Consider the following 23,729-nt stretch of genomic DNA (forward strand, 5'->3'; position numbering starts at 1 on the left):
TCATTCATGTCTGCCTGGTACCACCTACTTAAACTCTTTAATGCCTTTTCCCTAATTATTGGAATTCTTTCTTCATCTATTACAAACTTTCTATCATTTAATTCCCCTCTACTTATTGAGATACTTCTAGACTTAGTAAGTCTCTCAAGTATTCTCTTCATACATGTCACTGTTGAAGTCAACAACGTCATATCATCCATGTAGGCCCTAATTGGTGTAAGGCGCATGCCATCCTGATGTCTCTCTCCACCTACAACCCACTTGGAAGCTCTAAAAATGATCTTCATCACCATTGTAAATGCTAAATGAGAAATCGTACATCCTACCATAATGCCTATTTCTACCCTCTGCCAACCTGTTGTGAAACCTGCTGTACTTAGGCACAGTCTAACATCCTGGAAATATGCTCTTACTAAGTTAACAACTACTACAGGCACTAAAATAATCAAACGCTTTCCAAAAAAGGCTGTGTGGCACTGAACCAAATGCATTTGCTCGATCCACAAATATAACTTGTAAGTCTTTTTTCTCAATCTTGGCTGTCAATTTGATGTCAAATCATGCTAGTGTGCTCTAAACACCCTGTGAAACCTGGTATTCCTGCCTTCTGCACAGTAGTATCTATTAAGCTATTCCTTTCTTTGCTTTGGAATAAGAACGCCTCCTGCCCTACGCCTTGCTCTAGGAATAAACTGTTTCTCCCAAACTATTCTTAATTGCCTCCACAAGAACTTTAGGATAACAGGAGCACTTTTATAAACCCGGTAGGGGACTCCATTTGGCCCTGGGGCCGGCGAAGCCTTTGCACGCCTGACTACCTCCTCAACCTCTTTCCAGCTAGATGGTCTAACATCCATCTTAATAGCAAAGACATCACAGACAAAGAACATGGAAGCACAGGTCAGGTTTGCCAAACACAGAATATTGTATAGTGTTTGTGGCATGAACATCTGAACCATCAAGCATTTGGTGGAGAGGTGATGATTTGGACTTGTTTTGAAGCCATGGGACCTGGGCATTTTGCAGTTATGACCTCATTATATACCTTTAGTTTGTCTAGCCCTGAGCCTCATTTGCATATGGTAGTGTTTGACTTGTTGCACATGTTTAAGTTAACTAACAGTTCTCTCTGTCATTAGTGTAATTTATGTGCACACATTATATTAACAGTCTGAAAGAGATCAAAAACTTTAAAGTGTGACTTTAATTTCAAATCCCCAAAACCAATGAGAAGCAGATTATAAATGACCTTAAACACACTGATAAAGATTTTTCTGTAATGATAAAAACATGTGTCACCTGTCACACCTGTGAGTACAAGTCATACACCCAGACAGTAATTAGGACAAGTTTGTACAGTATATGACTGTGATATATGTGACAAGATAATGATTATCTCGTATTTGTAAAAAGAAAGAAAAAAATCAGGACACCACATTTAATTTTAGGTAATTTATTGTCTTTTAAAACCATTGCATTAGCCTACAGAAAGAACCATACAGATCAAAGAGTACCTGTCTGAGAACAAACAACTCTGCTGCAAGCTGTACATGAGAAAGAAATGTTGCATCTGACTGAAGACAGACCAACAGAGGGAGGATAACACAACATAAGAATACAACCATCTTTTTGTGCTTGGTGGTTGGGCTCACCATAACCAGCAGGCCTCTACTGGCTGAAACAGTGCTCCCTCTGAGTTCAATTGCACTTTGGTGTAAAGTAGCTTTTTCTGACTGCCCAAACCATTTCCATTAATCCTCTTTAAAATAATGAGTGGATAGCATTATTAACAACAACTATTAACAGTATATGTAGCTGGTGTTCCACAAACCTTTTTGGCAACTTTGTGGAGCAGTTGGTGTTGCCTTGTGACTGGCGTAGAAATGTGGAATTTAAAATCGTTGCTCTTCTGTAATGTTTCTCAGAAGGTTGCAAAGCAGACCTCTGCTAGTCACCAACGTGAAATTTGGGTCTTGAATACACCAGTGAAAAATCTTACAGCATTCACATCAGATCAATCAAACAAACTGGCAACCAGTCCAGACTAAGGAGTGATGACATGACTGGATACAGACAGAAAAAAGGAAATGAAAGTGCAGTTGTCATCATATTTTATACACACAAACTGACACTATACTAGCTAAATTTGGTCTTATAAATTCATTAACCAACCAACAGAGAAACTGATTCAGCTTTTCATTTGAATAACATTTGCAGTATAGCGCAAGAATAAGATGCCTTTTGATCGTTATTCCTGTATTTCCATGTGTGTTAATGTACTAAAACTGTACTCAAGTATGTTCACCAAGTGATGTGTTTTTATTGTTATTCAAACGTTTGTAACGTCCACCTTCATTTGATAGAAGTGAATCTTTACCAGGAATACATCAGGCAGAGTTGTAGTGGAATCTGCTACACTGTGAATAGCATAAACAGCAAAAGATTTACCAGAGTCCCAAGTTAAGTTCAAACACAAACAAGGTTCAGTGTGAGGTGCAGTAGTCAACACGTTAAGGATGACAAGGATATATCTTATAGAAGAGTATATAAGAATGTATAGAGAACAAATCCACTCTGGTGAACTATACTGTTGAATTATTATTTTGATATTGAGGGAGCACTGTTCTAACAAGTGTAACTAAGAAAAAAAGAGGAACAAACTGAGTCAGGAAATAAGGAACAAGCAGTCATAACATTTTCAAGTTTGAAGTGACAGAGGAAATAAAGAAATGCAAATCAATCCATCATGGCCACTTTGAGGGACAGACAGACAGATTCTCAAGCTCATATTTACTATTTGGTTAATTACATATTGTAAACATTTGTATTTGTTTTCTCTGTATGGAGGAAAAAAATTCAAGCTAGCTTATTTTTTCTTTATAGGCTCTGTAAGTTTATCATTAACAGATGTAAACAAAATAATAATAACCAACACTTGGACAGACAAATCTATCAGCTTTTTAAAAAAGCCAAACAATAAAACAAAATATACTCAGGCACCATAAAAGATCACTTTCTAATGCCATCATTGTTCCAAGTACAAAGACCTGCATAACTATCATCAACCGTTTAAGTGGGTATTTTTAGCTTTTCAGCTAAGTTGGACTTTTCCTTGGTTTATTATAAAATGTGTCTTGCCTGTGAGTGTAAGTCCAGGGCAAATTAACTATAAAAAAGATATTTGAAAAGATCTTTCAAAGCAAGATACAGTGGTAAGATGATTAACTTACATGTTACAGCAACAGTGTCCAGTCTTTGGCAGACCTCTGTGGCAGCAAGTGTATCTTTTGTGGTGCAAATTTAACACTGCCTCTACTCACAACAAAATGAATTTTCCAAATAACAAAACAGATTCTAATATCAAGAAACATAAACAAAAAACTATTTTCTAATATTTCATAAATGCTAAGCAGCCAGGACTGCACTGAACATATAAACTCAGCTCTGTAAATATCAACACATGTACATGAGCTTGCTTCATTCTCTGAAAGCACCTGGTAATCATGCTTAATACTTAACACATATGTCAATCAGTTGTAAGCACTAAGTTTGTTGGTGATTATGACAAAGCTCACTGCAGCGGATAAGGAAAAATACTTGTGTTTCAGTAACTGCCTGAAAACAAAGCAGCCTTGCAGCAAATCTAAAGATTATGTTCACATCAATGCCTTTTTCTGATTTGTCTCAAGCACAGCCCAAATCAGAAATAAATCCTCCAGAAAAATATAGATATCTAGGTATATAACTGAAAATATTACTCTCTAGCATGTCTCTCATTCTTCAAACTTTAATGGACACCAACTACTGTAAATGGGTTTCTTTATAATCAGTGAAAAGATGTGCTTTGTATATGAGGCTGTTTCGACAAATATCATTTACAGTGTACCAAAGAGTGATGAAAAAATATTTCCTTGAATAATCATTTGTCATATAGAAAAATGTTTTTTAAGAAGCTCTGAGATGCATATCTTAACAAATGAGCAGGACAAAAGCTTTCACCTTCAGAGTTTCGACTCTGGCATAAAAGCCCAATAAAGTTCTCTTCTTCTGCCCTTTTCATGGCCGTCTCACTCTTTGACCGGGTTTCTTTTCTACCAGCACTGCCCCCAGCTTAACATTTGTATATAACATACTACATAGCAGATGAAACTGTTTAACTACACAGCAAAAATGCTTATTTTAACAGGTGATATAAGAAACATTTCAGCTTAATATTGCTTTTTTCTTTAATTTACAAAATATTCAGCAGATTTTTTGTAAGGAAACTGATCCATCTGCTTCTTGAATTTCAAGCAAACTAGTTGACCTGTTCTGGTATAACCTGGAAGTACCTTGCTCCACTGGCGCAACAATGGTCTTGATATGTTTTTCCATTCCCTCAGTAGAATTCATTCAGCCCATATGGTATCAAGCCACACATAGTTTAATTTTTTAATGCTGAGGTTTTGAGATATCATTTTAAACTTGTGTCTTTTTGGGCTTTACTCTTCTTATTCATAATATACACCCTCACTGTGGATTTTTTTTTCTCTGGGATAAATTCTTTACTAGAGAGTCATTATAAATAAAACTAAAATGTGTGTTTGGATATCACTCAGACTGAATGAAAATGACTTTTCTGTAAGGACAACGGATGACTCTCAATATGTTAAGCTGAACAAAAACTACGTAATTAGCCTGCAGATTTGTTTACAGTTCACTTGAAAAATACAACAGATTTGATACGGTCTACGTATTAAAACTAATAATAAAACATTGCTATCATCCATAAGCACATAAGGTTTACGTGACAGTTACTGACTGCAAAATAGCAAAAGCACATGTAAACTGTATACTGCAATATCAAAAAGAAATGTTGATTAGTGCTCATTACCTTATGAAACATTATCAACTTAAAAAAAACCCACTGACAATAAAGCATATCCACTGTCTGTTAGTGTATGGTTGTTGAGTTACACACTAGTTTGAGCGTGTGAAATAGAAAAAAGTGCAGTCACAAAAGTGTTGGTCCAACAAACAATGATAATGATCTGTCAGCAGGGGTCGATGACTCAACCACACTGCCTGTTCACAAAGGAACTAGCTTAATAAAAAACATTGAGAAATGCTGCATGCATTAACTTGGGGCCTTGTCAAATGAGCTTTAAACAGCTGGGCTGTTCACATTTGAATCTTATCTGGGTTTTATTCAAATATATCAGACAAAAAAAACCAAACAAAGCAAACTGAGGTGCACAGTGAGAAAGAAAACCAAGAGACTGTGCAACCATCACTACAGAAAAACAGAATATGTAACAACTATAAATGTAACAAATAGGTACAGCTAAAGTCAGTCACTCTCTTATCTACAACATGCTCGTATTTGCTCTAACGCACAGACAGACAAACAGTATCGCACACAACAACTATGTTCATTTGCCAGATCGTCTTTAGTTTTTGATAAATGGCAAATGTGTGAACTATGTGGCACAATATATGGTGTTGGTGGCACCATCTAATGGAGCGCTCCAATGACAATGAGGATACAATGAGCTCATTAAAATGACTGAAGGCACTTCTAACATATCTCACACAAGTTTTTATAGCCCTCTAATCAGAAGCACCACTGTTGCCTCTTTGCTTGCCAAGAACTGTGCAAAGTACAGTACAATTGATTTGTCCTGACAGAAATCAAAATTATGCCTTGATCTTAACTTTTAAGAACAAATTTAATGTCAGAGGCAGGTGGGATTGAAAAATGTTGCTACCTGAAATCTGTGACTCCATTCAGAAATAGAAATGATGCCATTTGAACAGCAGTGTTTGTCAGCTTGAGCCTTTAAATTATTTTCAACTCATAACTTTACTTTTATGATCTGCAAATTAAATCTAATTTTGGAACGTTAATTTCTATCCCTCAACACAAAGTGACCAAAATGAAATAAATCAAAAGATTACCATACACATCTTTTTTTTTTCTTTTTTTTTTAAACACACACCCTTCTACAAAAATATTACTTTCTTTTTGTCATTCAACTGTGTGAGAAATGTGTAACAAAAGATTATCTATATTTGTTCATCTTAAGAAATCAACGGTGTGAATCAAGTTTAAAAACAGCTTTGTGATGCCTCTTTTCATTGCAGCAGTTTCACTGACCACACAATAAAGACTGCATAACCCTGCATCTACACAACTGTGCTTTGAAAGTGACATTGAATAGAGGTGGTACAATCTTCACCCCAGGCCAAATAAACAAGGAAAAAACAGGAGGAAATCACTGACATGTCACTACGAAAAGTAGAATTTCCAGCCACTAGTCCAAGTAATAAAACTATCAGCAACAACCCAAACAAAAGACTCCATGCATACTTCACTGGATAATCTCTCAGACAGGAGTGGCCATACCAAACGGTAAAAGGACTGGTTTGGTCTTACTACATGAAAATACACCTTTGACTGGGCTTATATTAGTTGGAAAATTTGCATCCTTAAACAGAGTCTAAGAATATAGCAAATATCCTAAATACATAAAGTAACAGCTATGAAACTGTATAAAATCACATACAATGACTGCATGTGTGTCTGAAATATACTGTACATGAGTTATATTACTGCTTTCTTTTTTTGTACATCATTGTTCTACAGCTCTGTAAGTCAAGCCTGTGATAAAATGAACAGTCAAGCGCAAAGGAGAAGTACCTTGTGTAAATCTGCAAGAAAGATGTTAGGATAAACATATGCAAGAGCATTGTACCATGAAAACAATCTACTCTCACAAGACAAATCAATTTTAGTACCCAAGATACAATAATTACATAAGTTGATGCTCTGCAAGTGCCATTAGCATACGGAGACAAGACACATAAGAGGAGCACTAATAGTGCCTCAAGTCAATAGCTACAGGTGCTACAGTGTTAAAAATGAAGAAAAAAGAAGGACAGATATGTGACGCAGGAAACCTGAGTCGTATGGAACTGCGTTTGGAATTTGTACCTCTCTGTCTAGTACATCCGTAAGTTATTCTGAATATACCAGATATGTACCATGTATTGCCTCTTACACAGAATTTACTAAATGTTGTACCTCATCAGTTAAAAAAGAGACCCAATGAGAGAGAAGCCTGCCAAAGCAGTTGGAAATAAAGTTTGTTTAATCAAAAATAGAACTGTATGTATTTCTTAAAGCTGTAGCTTTGTCCACGTTCTCTGTTCTTTCCTCCACTCTCATTCTACTCTCAACTGCCTCAACTATATCGTAGTGACACAGGCTTGTGGTCATTCAAAGCTATTGACTATGGCACTTCTGCAAGCTTTACATTTTTTCACTCTTTTTAAAACCCCTTTGAACTCCCACCCATTTCCTCCTCTGTCTCTGGTGATTACCACCTCCCAGAGTTTTCTCAGCCATGTTTAGGTGAGAAGCGAGCAGCTTGGTTTGGCCAAGCCAGTCCTTTCAGCAGATAACAGCTCAGGCTTTTGTGCATGGAGAGTTTGCAGGCAGTCTGGGGATGATAGATTGGACCTAAGTCTAAAGACATTTATCTTGTGTTCAAAGCAAAAATAAACAGAAAGCACCTCCTGTAAATTTTCCTATCATCCACCGTCTGGTCTCTCCGCTTCTTCTCCACGAATCTCAGAAAAAATATTTTTTGTGCCTATTTTGCCTTCCTTTAACAAATTTTATCTTTTCATCTATGCTTCAATTGTATTTTCTTGTGAGTGACTCACATTTTTTTCCTAAGTGGCACTGTACAGTTGTAGCCGGCTAATGTAAAAAAAAACTTTACAGTGCCTCGTTATCAGTAGTAGTGTGCTTATTAAGAGGCCATGCTGTAGCAAGGAGTGCTCTTAACTGGACTGGGGCCAGTGTGGGGAGTCAGCACCAGATTCCAGCCAAAAATACATGATTTTTTCTTTTGAAATCCTAACTGTCAGTCAGTTTTACATGAACTGGCGTGGTTGATTAAAAAAAATTCTTTCTTCCTTTAATGAAACACATATGATGGAGAGTTTCCCACCCTGGTTGTCGTTACACACAGCAGCTGGAAAATTCATCTTGGTTGTTGGTTCTGAGAGCGGGCCAGGACTGGGTAAGCTAGATTTACATTCAGCTGGTCATTGTGTTGGACCAAGGAGATGTTTTTGTAGTGGAGCACCAGGTCTTTAAGGGACGAGTACAGATTATAGGGTTCAGCAAATCCATAACCTGTAGCTGTCTTGTAGATGACGCAGTGCTTTGTATCGCCTTCCACACTGAAAAGAACAGAGATCATGTTAGATAGATTTAACATATGCTCTGTGTGGTCATCATCTATTATAAACATGTATGTAACTGAGTATAACTATGGTGAAGAGAAAAACTCTTAACAATTTTTAGATACTTAGATTTGTAAGTCATGCACATGTGACCCAAGCGCAAAGATGGAATATCTTTGTCATATGCTGTAAACTCCAAGCCTCCTAGCTCCTTTAACTTGTTGACAAGCCACCATTATAGAATAACATTTTCAGTCAACCTTAAGTATTGGTGCAAGTTATACATCACTTACTGCCACAGAAGGAAGAATGGAAACATGCCACAAAGTAGTTCCCTTCGCAGTGACTGTAAATGGGTACTCAGTGGGTTTAAAACTAATGGGGCAGTGCTGAAGCTAGCTTGACCACAGATGTTGTTGTTACATCCAAAAGTGATGATTTTCTCTGACCTGTCTGTGGTCTACATTGTTTTCATGTCAAAGTTTGGTATCAGCTCAGTTTTATGGGACTGTGACTGAAGAGGTACTAAAAATGAGAAGAGTGGAGGCAAACCATGCTGCATTATGTAATGGAAAAGGGCCTCGAGTGTATCTCCGCTTTAAATGTAACGCATAATACAATCTCTAGTACAACTGGGAATCTTCCCTCGCCCAATGATTCAATTGGATTACAATTCATCTTTTCACAATGTGATACAAAACTTTTAATGAGCTATGCAACAATACGATTCCCCTTTAAGGTAAATAAAGTACTCACTTAAATCTCAGTGACTTGCATCTTTAAATGACTGTCTGCACATAGCTACATTTTCATCCATTTCATCCCGTTCGGAAATGCTGAGTGACCCACTTCAGTAATGTACATACCGTGTGCTGCCTTTTAATCTCATATAACAGGTATTCAACTAGCTTTAGTCAATAATTTGTAGGGAATAGTCTACTCACACCGTGACACACAGAACTTCAACTGCCTGCGAGTTCTCTACAACTGAATATGTCCATATGTCCTTATCTCTGAAAAATGCCACAGATTGGCGGTTCTCCACTTTCTCTTGGAGTTGAAGCACAAAGTTGAATCCTATTTCTTGACTGAATAGTTGGGCTAGCTGTGTTTCTTAAAGTTGTGGACGTTTGGTCAGAGCAAAAGCAGCGGCCCCTCATAACAGTTTTTTACAGGGCAGATTTGTATTTGAGGTGCTGCACGGTGGTGTGGTGCTTAGCACTGTCGCCTCACGGCAGAAAGGTTCCTGGTTCTCTCTGGGTGTCCTGACTACCTCCCACCCTCCAAAAACATACATGTCAGGTTGACTGGCAACTCTAAAGACAGCTGGGCAACCATTATCAAAATCCAGAGTATGTCCAGATTTCAAAAGTTTTTTTCTTTTACTGTGATGGTCTCGCCCAAAACTTCACAGTAATCTTAGCATTACAGTGAAGCTATGGGTTTTTCTTCAGCTGCTGCTGCTTTTTCCTTTGGGTGTTTTACAACAGCTGCAGCTAACATAACAAGCACATATTTACAGTTCCACTAAGTCCACAAATTAACTAATTATTGATCATATACTATTGTGTAAGGCTCCATTTTTTATGCTCCATCACTGCATCAATGCAGATTTGTTTATATCCGCACTGAGATGCATCTTAGAATTGAGAAATGTCCACATTTCTAGTCTTTGAGCTCTAGCTGAATGAGACTGCAGTCAGTGCAAAAACAGGCCTCTCCACATTAAAGAAAACACTGAACTTAAAATGTATGAATAAATCGTCTTAAAAGGTGCTGCCAAGTGTATCATTTATCTATAGTGCTTGTCTCCAAAAATATAAGAACCAAAATATTGAACTATTCATATGAGATATCAAACAAAAAACTACTTGTTTGTAAGATAACCAAAAAAATTGCCACTTGTCAAAATGGAAGATATATCTATATTTACATGTTACTAATATGAGCTTTTTAGCTGGATTTCTCTAAGCTTAAGTGTAGCAACACAAACTTACACTACAGAACAGGCGTAGGACCCCTTCTGTGATTGGCTCTCACGTATAAGAAAGGTTCCGTCACATTTGCCTCTCAGCATTTCCTCAGCCTGGGTGCGTTTGATATCACCCACATACCAGGTACACTCGTCATGGTGAGGTGAGCTCTCATCTTCCTCCAGTGAGTAGGAGCTGAGGATGGGAATATTACATCAACACCCACACGCACATGTCAAACGCTGAGCTTAACCTCTGTTTCGACAACTGTCAAAAAGATACAGCAGCATCCAGTCATCACAGTGGCTTGCTGAGCTGTTGTTTCAATTCCAACACTTACTCATCAGCATCGTTCTTTATGCCAAGCCATTCGTTGATCTTCTTCTGCCTTGTCCCCTTCTGTGTCAACCATCTGACAAGCAAGAACACAACAGATGTCCAGCTGAAAATGTCAGGAGTGTACATGTGTACTGTAAGTCATACACAGAGTGTTAGCAACAGTAAAACTCTTTAATCTTTAATACACTGTCCTTACATCAAATACTGATCTCTGATCTTGCGAAGCTGCATGAGATCTGGCTTGAGACTGTTCATCTTCTTGTCAATTTCTCTGTTGTCAGACACCTGCTGTCTCAGGTCCTGCTCCAATTTACGCTTGCTGTCATGGATCTCCTTCACGCGAGACTTCAAGCGTTCCGAGTTGCTCTGGATCCTGATCAAGAATTACAAAACCAATGCTGAATAACTTGCTGATAAAGTTTTGCAACCTAGTTCATTCACAGCATCAACATACTTTTAGTTTATGTTGTTATACTTTCACAAATGAATGAAAGGAAAATCATTTCAAATCTTCTGCGCATAAACCTACTTTTGAATTTCCTTTTCATTGCCCTCACGTTGGAATCGCTCCAAAGACTCTCTGCTGTATCTCTCTTGAGTCTCAAATTGCTCTTCAAATATTTTGATGGTCTCATTAAAGGCTTCAATGGCTGTGCGCTTCATCTGTAGCTCCTGTGGAAAAGAGAGAAACATTTGATCGATTTTTTTTTGCTTGACACTGCTGAATCTGACGGACAACATTTCTTTCGGCCTATGTTTAGGTTTTAATTGAAATTGTATTTTGTTCTACTTCTTCTCTTGTAAACGGTCTTATATAGACTGCATAGCGCTTTTCTAGTCGCTTTTCCAATGATACATTGGGGGGGCAATGTGGGGTTCAGTGTCTTGCCCAGCACATCATATGTACAACAGAGAGAGTCATAATGCTGTGATGAGCAGCCCATAGAAGCCATACCTGTGATGTACGGGTGTACTCCTCGTACAGAGAGTCGTACTCGCGGCTCTTCTCCTGGTACTGCTCATGATAGACCTTCAGCTGCTCTCCCACCTCCTCTATACTGTTCTCCTTTACTAGCTGAGTCATGCAAAAACCAGATGACAGCAAACTCAACACATTTAAAAGTGAAAAAACAAAGAACTATTTAAGCAGGCTGACATTGAACATTGTACATTTAAATGATTTTGAAATGGGAGTAGGCTTGCAGAGGAAAAAGTCGATCAAGAAGATGCAATATAATGTGTAGCATCACTGACCTGTTGGTATTTGGAAATAGGGTACAGAAGCTTGGTGTCCAGCTTAGAGTTGTACTGAGCAAGGGACTCATGGCGGTAGTGATTGATGAGTTCCACTACAGACAGGAAGGTCAGGGGCTCTGAAAAACCGTACCGGCCTTCTCTGTGATATATCTTGATGAGCTTGTTGTTCCCCCCTTTCCTGCAGGGGGAGACAGAAGTCCAGTTAACATGACTTCATGACTTAACAGAACTTCAGGAGACATGTTTGTTTGCAGAGGTCTGTTTTTTTTCCACTGGGATTTTACCTCAGGGTGAGTGTGTACTCGCCCTCCACTTTACTCGAGGCATCTCGGACCAGAAAGGTGCCGTCTGGAGTGTCTCGTAGTTTCTCATTCACTTCCTCTCTGGAAAGATCACAGCATATTTACGGTTTCAACACTAACTGTGATCATCTACGAAGGATTTCTATCTTAGACGATTACACATACTAAATGATAACTTAAAGGCTACATCAAGAGAGACAAACACATTTTATAACAAATATAAACTAAACTGATTGCAATGAAAAACAAAACCCTCCATAACTATGAGAAAGTCTTTCAGTAATTCACCTGGAAATGTCTCCCCAGTACCACTCAGCTTCATTTAGCAGGCTGCTTGTGTCTGTCATGGCTGATGGTGCAATTTTGGATTTGACTGGCTTTGCGGGAAGAACTGGAAACAGACATAAACATATCCAAAAATCATAATTGACAGCATTTCACACAAAAGTGATGCACCTTGATGATCTTAAAAATAAACATACTTACCTGGAGGAGGGAGGTCTTGCTGAGTAGTTCTCTCTATCAGCAATCTCTCCACCACCAGGGCAGGGAAATCCTCATCTGATGACAAGCTGTCAGCAATATTTGACAGTTTAACATTACAATGGCTGACATTTTAACGCATTCAATTAGATATTTTTCATTTCACTATGCCACATGCCACAATGACAAATTAAATCCAAGATGCCAGTCCCTCCTCGTGTTTTCAATTTAAACACCATGCATGTGTTTTGCTCTGAAAAGAAGAAAAAACTTACGAAGAGGTAGAGGGACCTGACTGAAACAGCAGTGGGCCAAAGATCTTTCCCAGAGTGTGTGTGTCCAAGCCATTGGTGGCCTGAGCCTGGGCGACCTTAGCCAGGTGTGTAAGGAGGTACTGCAGGGTGAGACAATGGTGGAGAGGGACTGCGGTGGAATTCTCAAGGACCAGGCTTACCTCTCTCTCATGGCTACCAGCTACAGCTCCATCTGGAAGAGTGTTTCAAACAACCGTAAAGCGAACCTATTAATAAAACCTATGGGAAAAATGGAGTCTTTATATGTGTACCACGAGCTCAATTGAATGAGGATGATCTGGACAGCATCTTTGATTTCCTTGAAGTCTGCTACTAAAAGTATTTTTCAGCTGACTAAAATACGTATTTCTGTGAACTGAATTTTGTGTCCTTTGTGAGGACAAGCTCCTCAGTTCTGTTGGCACTAACAACTTGACAGAATCAGCAGCAAAGTTGAGCTGAATTTAGTCTTTAACTTATATCGCAGCCATAGAAGCTTTGAAAGGTGCATGTCTATCAACTAAAAACAGCAGCAAGCAGCTCTTTTTAGTGCAGCTATTTTTTAAACTTTGACAAAAATGTATTCATTATCAACTGTTATTCGTACTTGTTGAAGGGGAAATCTGTTTTCTGGTGACTGAGTAAATAAAAAAGGCAAATATGGCAAAGAAGAGAGAATGTAAAAAGAATGAAAAGCATAATAGAAGGTAAAAATGGTAAAAATGTATTGATTTCAAGAACATGCTGTATTTTGTTTCAGGTAGGCTTCTCACAGTAATGATTGATTTATTGTATGATTGTATAATCATCATGAAAAATATGAATATCGATCATTGTCAATGGGTTTTAATGAAGTCTTCGGTATTAATTAGAACAACTGTGTTATTCTAATGTGGACACTAGAGGCCTTTATTTTAAAGAAGGGCAGAGCAAAGGAGGCGTGCTGAAGCCAAGTGAACAGAAGGGACAGCAGAGATATTCTGCAGCCATTTCCGGTCCCACTGCTTTTGTCCTTATGTCTGCTCCCTGTCAGAATTTGAACTGTGGGCGAGGCAGACAGCTCTGCCACAAACACACACACAGTGACAAAGAACCAGGTGAAAAGAACATGTTTTCAGTGGCTAACTGATATTCAGTTTAGGCCAAAAAGAGAGGAGGGCCCATTCACATAAACCGTGAAAAACATTTAATAATATCTATGCTTCTGAGCAATACATGAGCTCATTTTATTAACTATAGTAGTTTCACTACATTTTTATTATAATTTTCGAGAATTGTTTTTGCCTAATTCTAATGTCTTACATCTAAGACACTATATTAAAAGTTCACTGAGCTTTGAAAGAGTATACTTTAGTTTTCCATTCAATGTCATATGCAACATTCTTTATAAACGTGTATAAAAAGTTTCTTAAAATCTTCTTTAGGACAATATATCATCCAAACAAAAGTAGTTGTGCGACTAGCCCTGACAGGACTAAAATTTCTAATTTTTTTATATTTAGCAAACCAAGGTCTCTTAATATATTATAATTATGGTTTTGTCACATCTAATCTTACATTCTATATGCTAAAGCTCATGGATAATTTGAGCTCAAGGTTCCAAACTTCTTGCAAAAAATGCATTAGTATCAACGCAAATTGATAAAGTTTTAAAGTTTTGTTTTTCATACAGCTTCAGCATAAGCTCAAAGGCAGCAAATTAATATAAAAATCAAAGATATTCTTGCAAATGACTGACGGCAATAGGCTCCTGTATCTGGCCCACCTTGGCTAATCTGGGATTGGTATCAGATAAAACCTGCCAATCGCAAGTAATTATGATAAAACTGTACATTAAGATTCTAAGTAAGGAATCTGGTATAGAGTTGGTAATACTAACAACATTATGCATCTCCATGTGATATTTGACCTACCTGCAGACTGTTGGAGCTGCTGCTGCATGACAGCAGTCTGTAGATGAGGGTAGATGCATGTAGGGATAATTGGCGATGGGAGGTCTCTCAGGTATTGCAGGACACTCTCAGAGAGGTAACTTATGTCCCTCTGAACAGTGTCACTCTCTGGACAACAAAGACATAACCCAAAGACAACTTAATTTAGAGGAAATTTACTTTGGAGATATAAAGAGTCAGAATGCTACATGCACAACATGTACTGAATAGGATTATTGCTTGGTTTGGTATTCTCTTGATGGGAAAATAGGATAGAATTATGAAGTCAGGGAAGACTCAACCATATCATACAGGCTGACAAACAGACTCTATGGGACGCAAGTATAGACTGACACAATTAAAATTCACTCACCAGAGCTCAGGGTATACACTGGACTGTCTGAGCGTGAGGAGCTAGCTGTCCTATACAAGGTCTTGCAGTCCAGACCTTAGGGAAACAGAGGGAACACTTCAGTAATGGTTCGCGTTAGAAAACACGGAAAAAAAGAAAAGACAAAGGCATGTTTAAGCCCCCGTCAACATATTTCATGAGATGAAATGCACAATAGTGTCACTCTAATGAAGTATAAGATGCTGTTTTCTTAAATCCCCATTTTTGGTCTAAATAGCACAAAATTTAAATTTTCTGTTGTTTTCATTCCACTGTCACATCCAACAAGAATGAGGTAATAAACCAACAGGGAGACAGCTGGTCCTTCAAAGTTCTAAAGCAATATTCATGAAAGCAGAGCTAAGAAATGTTAATCTGTTGCATTTTGTTCATTCTTTACTTGGTTTGAAATATGTGATTCACTTAGAGACTCTTGCAGAACAAAATGCAGAAAATCAATTATCTAAGCTGTAAACCTGTAGTGTGAAATTCTGTTTAGCAGTTGTTGAGACAATGTAGCAAAAAGTTGTTTCTAATGTTGTGATGATCAGAAAGAGAAAGCCTTATGAAAATGCCCCTGACAAACACATTTAACATGTTCAACGACTTGAAAAGAAAATCCTCTCAGAAAATCTGGGTCGAGACAGTTTGCATCTAAGAGACAATTCCAAGAGACAAGCCAGTCTGTCAGATAGGTGGGAAAACCAAACCATGCAGTCAGAGTGTGCATAAATCCAAAACCAAGTGGTCATGCAACATCATTATCATTATTTACACTCACAAACAGACCTTCTGTCCCCCTTTAAGTGAATATCAACACCGGAAAATTTAAAGATTTCAATTTTTTAATGGATCACTTTAATATTAGAAGCCAGTGTGTCTGCAACAGAGCAGGAATGGTAAGGGTATGTAAGAGAGGCTGAGCATACCAATCATAGGTTTGTTGAAATGACACTAACTTTGGAGAAAATTCCTTCAATACAACAATGCATTTTCAGAATTTTGAGCTGTTGATGTAAAGCACAAAAGGACAAAAACAAAGCACATCACAAAAGCCCCAGAAAAAACTGCATTTCCCACTGTAAATGTCAGTCTGGAGAACAAAAATCTATTGGCAACTATTCTGATAATTATCAAGTAAGGACGCCAAATATTTAAGTTGATATTTTTCTCTGTTTTATGTTAGGATTTTGTTAAAACCTTTAAGTAATATAAAGTTATCATGCACTGTGAGAAACTGTGATGGCAATTTCCACAATGTGTTAACGAATGTGAATGAGAGAAACAAAAAACACGAAAAAAAGCCAACAAACTCTGAATGGAGTCCCACCACTCAGGACTTTCGGTTATACTCGAACCTCATAAAACTAAACTATGAACAAAATCCATATAAATTCACAAAAGTGAGGAGGTGCTTTAAACATGTGAGCATTTCTTTTCATAAGTATAGCTGAGCAGAAGCTGGGATAAAGGGAAAAGACAGATGATGAGAAGAACACAAACAGAGATAAGATGTGCCGACAGTCAGACAACACATGAATGCATTGGAAGGTTGACATGGATATACCTCTCTTCTCTATGGCTTGGATCAGGCTGACGAGGCCTTGGGGAGCCGTCTCTGGTGGTGTGAACTGCTCGCTAAGGTCTGGCAGAGAAGCAGCTAAAACAACAATACAAATCTCAGTTACACTGCTGCACGGACAGGTCCACTGTTAACTAGAAACAGTTGTAGATGTAGAGTGTCTATCACTTTGAGAGTATATCAGAAACTCAGGGGAGCACAATAAAACATGATAAGAGTTTAGAGCGAGTCTAGTGTTAATTTTGAGGTCCATTTCACAAGCGCACCCTTTTTCCAAAGGCACTGGGGAATTCAATAAAACAGCAATAAAACTCATCTCATAAAATGAAGTAAGAAAGAAAGAAAGTTGAATATTGAGATGCAAGTCACTGTAGTAGCTTGTAGTCTGGAAGATAAGATTGAAATGATAACAAAACCAGAACCATTTAGGACACAAACAAAAGAAAGAAACAAGGCTTAATTCAGGAGTGAAAACAAAAGGGGCACACAAGAAAAAAAACAGACTGCAGATGGCGAGAAAAAAAACTTTATCTGCTTTACAACTCCCCACAGACTAAATTAAATATCTTTTCATTTGGGAAAAAAGGGGAAAGCAAGAGAGAAAATAGAGATCTAATTTCCCTCCCTCTCTTTCTCTCCTCCCCTCCACTCCGTCCTGCTCACTGTTTCGCCTTAGCTCTTTGCGTGAGTGGAGCACAATAAAAGATTTAATCAAAACTACTGAACAAGCAAAAGCCCTGTGCCAAGGCTGGCCCGGCCAGGAGAGGCAGCGCCTCCTATTCGGCAGGGGTGTGGGGGGGGGGGTTGTTACCCTGTGTGTGGGGAGGGCCTGGCCTAACTGGGGCTTGGCAGTAGGCTCCTGTTTTTGGCCCAGCTTGGCTAAACCGCTGCTGATTATTAATTTGGGGAGTTCAGACAAGAAACGCCATGTCAGCACATTCCGTCCACGTTCTCTCTCTCTCTCTGGCTCTCAGCTTCCCTGAATGTCTCTTAGCCTTGCCCTCTCTCTCCCCCTTTTGCCTTTGCTCTCTTGCACACTGGTTCTTTGTGGATTTTCTCTCCCACTCCTTGTCTTTTTTTCTTGAACTCCTCTTTAGGCCTCTTTCATTTACGTTTTTATTTGATTTCACTCCTTTCCTTTTTCCCCACCTTTGTGCTTCATCCTCTGCCTCTTTTCCTCTCCATGTCTGACGGTTAAACACTGAATCTAGCAGGCATGCACACAGACCTCTCATCCTTATCCAAGCAGGCCATTTTGGCTGGCAGGCCCCCTCCATCTCTCATCCCATAATGTGCTTCTTCAGTTGTGCAATACATTCTACATATTATATTAGCACAATATCTAAAGCCAAACTACACAGTGACTGTTATATTTCTATTTCTCATTGCTTTCAAAAACAATTTTCTAATCTTGATCTTATATTAGCAGAGCAACATACTGTGTTTTTGTTTGTAGCTGTATTCCTGTTTTCTAGTCTCACTTAAAAAGAGTCATTTGTGGGGCTGACTGTTCTCTAGATTAAATCAAACAAGTGCTGGTAGTTGCCTGATTGTTAACAGGAAATAAAATGGGAACATTCTTGTGTTTCCACCTTGACCAGGTGTTTGGGCCTGTAACAATGCAACAGGCCACAGTGGCAATAGCACAACTAAGTAGCCATGTTTGGATCCATCAAGGCAAGGCGAGGCAAGTTTATTTGTACAATTCAACGAGAAGGTGACTCAAAGTGCTTTACAGAGACATTAAAACCGAAGAAATAAAAAATAAAAAGCATGATTTAAAATTTAAGCAAAAGAAAGAAATAGGAACAATAGATAAAATCAGAAAAAATGATATATATGAAAGATTAAATCAATAGTTAAAATATGATTCCGTTTTGAAACTCAAGCTTATTCAAAAGCAGCTGAAAATAGATGTTTCTTCAACCTGGACTTAAATACTGAGTGTTTCAGCTGATCTGAGGCTTTCTGGGAGTTTGTTCCAGACATGTGGAGCATAGAAGCTGAATGCAGCTTCTCCAGGTCTGGTTCTGACTCTGGGAACTGATAAAGAACCGGATCCAGATGACCTGAGGGGTCTGGAAGGTTCATAGTGGGTCAGGAGGTCACTGATGTATTTTGGTCCTTGACCATTCAGAGCTTTATAGACCAGCATCAGAACTTTAAAGTCTATCCTCTGATGGACAGGCAGCCAGTGTAAAGACTTCAGAGCTGGACTGATGTGCTCCACTTCTTTGGTCTTAGTGAGGACTCGAGCAGCTGAGTTCTGGATGAGCTGCAGGTGTCTAACTGACTTTTTAGGCAGACCTGTAAAGATGCTATTACAATAATCAAGCCTACTGAAGATGAATGCATGGACTAGTTTTTCCAGGTCCTGCTGAGACATCAGATCTTTTAGCCTTGATATATTCTTAAGGTGGTAGTAGGCTGACTTTGTTATTGCCTTAATGTGTTTGTCCAAATTTAGGTCTGAGTCCATCACTACACCCAGATTTCTGGCCTGGTTGGTAGTTTTTAGATTTATAGATTGAAGCTCTGTGGTGACTTTCAATCGTTTATCTTTGGCTCCAAAGACAATTACCTCAGTTTTGTTTTTGTTTAGCTGGAGGAAGTTGTGGAACATCCAGTCATTAATCTCCTCAATGCATTTTCCAAGGGCCTGTACAGGCCCTCGGTCTCCTGGTGACATTATAATATATATCTGTGTGTCATCTGCATAGCTATGATAGTTTATTTGGTTGTTTTTTATAATCTGTGCCAGTGGGAGCATGTAGATGTTAAACAGAAGAGGTCCCAGGATGGAACCTTGGGGAACTCCACATGTGATTCTTGTCTGCTCAGATGTAAAGTTACCTATTGACACAAAGTACTTCCTGTTCTCTAAGTATGTTTTAAACCAGTTTAGTACAGTTCCGGAAAGACCAGCCCAGTTCTCCAGTTGTTTGAGTAATATATTGTGGTAATATAACTGTATCAAAGGCAGCACTGAGATCCAGTAAAACTAAGACTGACATTTTTCCACTGTCTGTATTCAGACATATGTCATTAAACACTTTGGTCAGAGCAGTCTCAGTGCTGTGGTGCTGTCTAAAGCCTGACTGGAAGGTATCATAGCAGTTATTTTGTGTTTAAAAGTAATTAAGCTGTTGAAAAACCGCTTTTTCAATGATCTTACTTAAAAATGGGAGATTTGATATGGGCCTGTAGTTGTTCATTTGCGTCTTGTCAAGATTGTTCTTTTTCAGCAGAGGTTTAATTACAGCTGTTTTTAGAGGCTCTGGAAACACACCTGACGTTAAGTACAACTTCACGATCAGTAGCAGGTCTGACTCCAAAGTCTTTGAGACCCCTTTGAAAAAACCTGTTGGCAGGATGTCTAAACAGCAAGAGGAGGACTTCAGGTGACGTAAGATGTCCTCCAGGTCTTTACTGTTAACGGGTTGAAATAGTGTCATGGTGTTTAAACCGGTTTTCAGTGGACACGGTACATATGCTGAACCTGCTGCTGATGTACCAACTGCTTGTCTAATATTTTGGACTTTGTCTATGAAGAATTTGGCAAAGTCATTGCAGGCCATGGTGGAATGGAGTTCAGTTCCCACTGACACAGGAGGGTTTGTTAGCCTGTCAACTGTAGCAAATAAGGCCCGAGCATTATGACTGTTTTTGGTGATGATGTCAGAGAAGTAGGACTTCCTTGCATTCCTCAGTTGTAAATTATAAGAGTGAAGTTTCTCTTTATAGATGTCATAATGAACCTGGAGATTTGTTTTTCTCCATCTGCGCTCAGCTTTCCGACACTCTCTTTTCCCATTTTTCACCAGTGTGGAATTTCGCCATGGAGACTTCTTCCTTCCAGAGATAACCTTCACCTTAATGGGAGCAATAGTATCCATAACATTTAAGATTTTAGTATTGAAGCTACTGACGAGCTCACTGACTGAACCCCCGGACAGGGCAGGTGTTAAAGAAATAAAAATCAGTACACACAATACAGGACAAAAGAACAGTGGAAACTCAAGATGGTGACACAAGTCATGTTGCCATCAACATTTTTATGTAAATTCTGTGCAAAATAAACCCCTACTTTTGTTGGGGTCTTCATTCTAAAATTTTTCTTCACAGTTTTGCGGTCCATGCCTAACACCACCACACTGTGAGAACATAACATTTATTAGCTCAAAAGCAGGCAGTGAAAATTTGCTAATGAACATTTTCTATTAATCAACATTTTAAAAGTTCACTATTTTCTTGACTTTCTTGAATGAAATACAGCGTAAGAAAGTTAGCAGTCCTGCTCCTTTTTTCTATTGTCCTCTGTGGTAGGATCGACATGTGAAATGAAACATTGCATCTGCCTTTGTTGTGACAGACGAGTCTGCCATATGATCTGTTTTATGGAAATACAAAGATCACTTTTTGTTTGCATTGTCTTTTTATGAATCATAAGATGCCAAAATTACAAACAAAAGACCAATTAGTGTTTTGTACTACTGTACTTCTCTACCTTTATTAAATATATAGATGTTATAGATAAAGTTATAAATATTTTTTCAGTAAAAGTAAAACCTGACAAGATAATATTGTGACCAATATTGTGCACAGATGTTTTTAATCTAAAAAGATAATGTATTCATAGTTCAGTACAAGGGAACAAGAGCAAGCCTTAATGAAACTCATACAAGGCTGAGATCTTGTGAGTTCCAAGCAATAAAAGGGCAAAATGAAAAGAGGGAAAAAAAATGCAAATGCATAATATCAAAACATCACGTGAACATATTCCTCGAGATTGGGAGTGGAGCGGATAAAATGGCAAACTTTCACTTTTTTCACAAAGAAGAAGGGGTTTTTTTCCTCTTCCAAAAACAGACACAGGGTCTTTTCAGGTCTTTTCAGGGTTTTGAAAAGGTTTGAAAAAACAGAAACTGAGATCATGACAAAGCCTTTCATTAGTTGAAAAAATATACTCCTTCTGCAGAGTCTTTATTGCTGGACAAGCACATGACTTTACATGACAGCAAAGGTTTATTTCAGGTCTTTTAGGCCTTGTTTGTGCATGCTCTCATGTCAAGTGATTTTTACAGACAAGATCTCATGACCATGTTTTAGATGATCTTTAAAGAAGCTTTCACTGGTGACTGTTGTAATTAGATCATGGGATATATTATTAGCTGTGTTTGGTAAAAATGAGAGTGTCATGCGTAATGTGCTCAATGTATATTCAGCAGACATTCCAGCAGTGACAGACAAAAGTAGGCTAGATGAAGCTGTCACAGTCTGCACTATTAGTTTGTATTGTCATGTCACAGTTTGTTTAACCATGTTATGTTCTGGTCATGTTTTTCCCCCGTCACGTTCAGTTCACTCACGTCACCTGTCTAATTGTTCACAGCTGCACCGCATGTCACTGATCACTCCCCTCACAGTATTTAGCTTCCTGGTTTACTTTCATTCATGGCAGAATCCTCACGATCCCTCCATGCTAAGTTTGGTTTCCTGCCTCATAGTCGTGTTTTGTCGTAGCCTCTTTCCACAGTTAAGTGTTTTTTGATCCGGCTCTGCTGCACCTTTTGTTCATGCTCCCTGTCTTGATTTGAGAAATAAACCTTGTTTTTTGGAACTAAAGAGAACTGCACCTGGGTCCTACCTTCCCACGATCCTGACAGAAGCAAAGTTATGCATAGCAAAATATTGGCTCAGCATCTTCTCCATCAGTGTGCTGAGGTAATTAGTAGCTGGCTCTGCTGCATCCTCCCTCTTACAGCTCTGTAATAGAAACTAAATCCTCTCCAAGTGCAGAGATACAACATGAATGCATTCCCAGGATTTCACTGGCCAAATTAAACCATTGGAATTTCTTCACTTTAAATGAGGCACTAAAAGTCTTAGAGCACTGAAGTCTGGGTGCAACTTCGATTTTTTTTTTAAAAGAACATTTATTTAGAGGCCAACTTAGCTTTCTAAAGGATGTTACACTCCATCTCTCACATCTTATTTGAAGGTAAAATAATAAATGAAGTATAGTTAAAGTAAAAAAAACAAAAAACTCACATTCAACAACTAAGTGAATCATTTATTTTAACAGTAGCTGATATTTTTCTGCTTCAGTGTAATAAAGCATCCCTCAGGGCAGAATAATTGGTTTCTGTTTGATAAAGAAATATTGTTGAAAATACTGTTGCTTTGCCAACATTAGTAATGTGAAAAGATTCATCTTGATAAAATGCTCCTGTACTACTACTGTATATTCAAATGCTAATCTGAAATTACATTTGCTTCAACAAGCATGGATAAAAATTGCCGAACAGTGCCAGTTACTCCATGAATGATGGTGACAAGACCAGTTGGTGTCTTGTTTCACTCCTGCTTACAGTTAGCAAGTCTATGCTAGGTTTTCTAAGGCCATTTATCGATCAGTAAGACAACATTGTTCCTATACAAAAGGAACATCTTACAAAGTCATGTAATCAGACCAGCCTCCATGAGTTATCATCCATGGGTACTGTAGGAGCCAATCAGTGTGCACTACCATAAAAACAGGAAATGATGTGGGTGTAGGTTGCGTTAGGACGGGAAAGGGAAATCATTTTTGACTGCTTTGCTGGGAACACCCTGAGTGCGCACAGCATGCTGTTTGTTGGTTGTACTTCATTGGAAAGAAATTAGTGGAAAATAAATCAGCTATCTTAGCTGCAATGGACAGCGGCTGGACTATCATTTACACAATCTAAACCAGGTAACAAGCACGTCAATTAACATTCAATTAACAACTACAATTTCCTACAGTTCTGCAAACTGTGACAGGAGAATAATACATCAATCTACTGAGAAACTAGAAACAGTGGGTTCCTACGTCTGTGGTAAGGCGGCCTTGTCTTACACTGTAGCCCAATTCTGCTTTCCAGCCTCTCTATACCCTTCCCATTCTCTTTCTCCACTATCT

General features: G+C 38.4%; 1 protein-coding gene across 3 annotated transcripts in view; it reads right to left on the reverse strand.

Annotated features, from left to right (window-relative positions):
- Window positions 1-1,437: 1,437 nt before the first annotated feature.
- The window catches only part of pik3r2 (phosphoinositide-3-kinase, regulatory subunit 2 (beta)), a 32,841-nt gene continuing 10,549 nt past the window's right edge, over window positions 1,438-23,729 (reverse strand). For 2 of the 3 annotated variants that reach the window (XM_072364515.1, XM_072364516.1), the window contains exons 3-16: window positions 16,772-16,864; window positions 15,187-15,261; window positions 14,796-14,942; window positions 12,865-13,075; window positions 12,593-12,678; window positions 12,395-12,497; window positions 12,089-12,187; window positions 11,802-11,982; window positions 11,503-11,622; window positions 11,077-11,219; window positions 10,744-10,920; window positions 10,549-10,620; window positions 10,233-10,403; window positions 1,438-8,232 (exon numbers count right to left, since the gene is read on the reverse strand). In XM_072364515.1, coding sequence (XP_072220616.1) covers window positions 8,031-8,232; window positions 10,233-10,403; window positions 10,549-10,620; window positions 10,744-10,920; window positions 11,077-11,219; window positions 11,503-11,622; window positions 11,802-11,982; window positions 12,089-12,187; window positions 12,395-12,497; window positions 12,593-12,678; window positions 12,865-13,075; window positions 14,796-14,942; window positions 15,187-15,261; window positions 16,772-16,864 — 1,880 coding nt within the window. In that variant the 3' untranslated portion in view covers window positions 1,438-8,030. The remainder of the gene's footprint in view (window positions 8,233-10,232; window positions 10,404-10,548; window positions 10,621-10,743; window positions 10,921-11,076; window positions 11,220-11,502; window positions 11,623-11,801; window positions 11,983-12,088; window positions 12,188-12,394; window positions 12,498-12,592; window positions 12,679-12,864; window positions 13,076-14,795; window positions 14,943-15,186; window positions 15,262-16,771; window positions 16,865-23,729) is intronic. The other variant, XM_072364517.1, reaches the window with a different exon arrangement.

The sequence above is a fragment of the Leuresthes tenuis genome, unplaced genomic scaffold, assembly GCF_036924035.1.
Source record: "Leuresthes tenuis unplaced genomic scaffold, fLeuTen1.0.hap1 SCAF_14, whole genome shotgun sequence".
Lineage (NCBI taxonomy): Eukaryota > Metazoa > Chordata > Actinopteri > Atheriniformes > Atherinopsidae > Leuresthes > Leuresthes tenuis.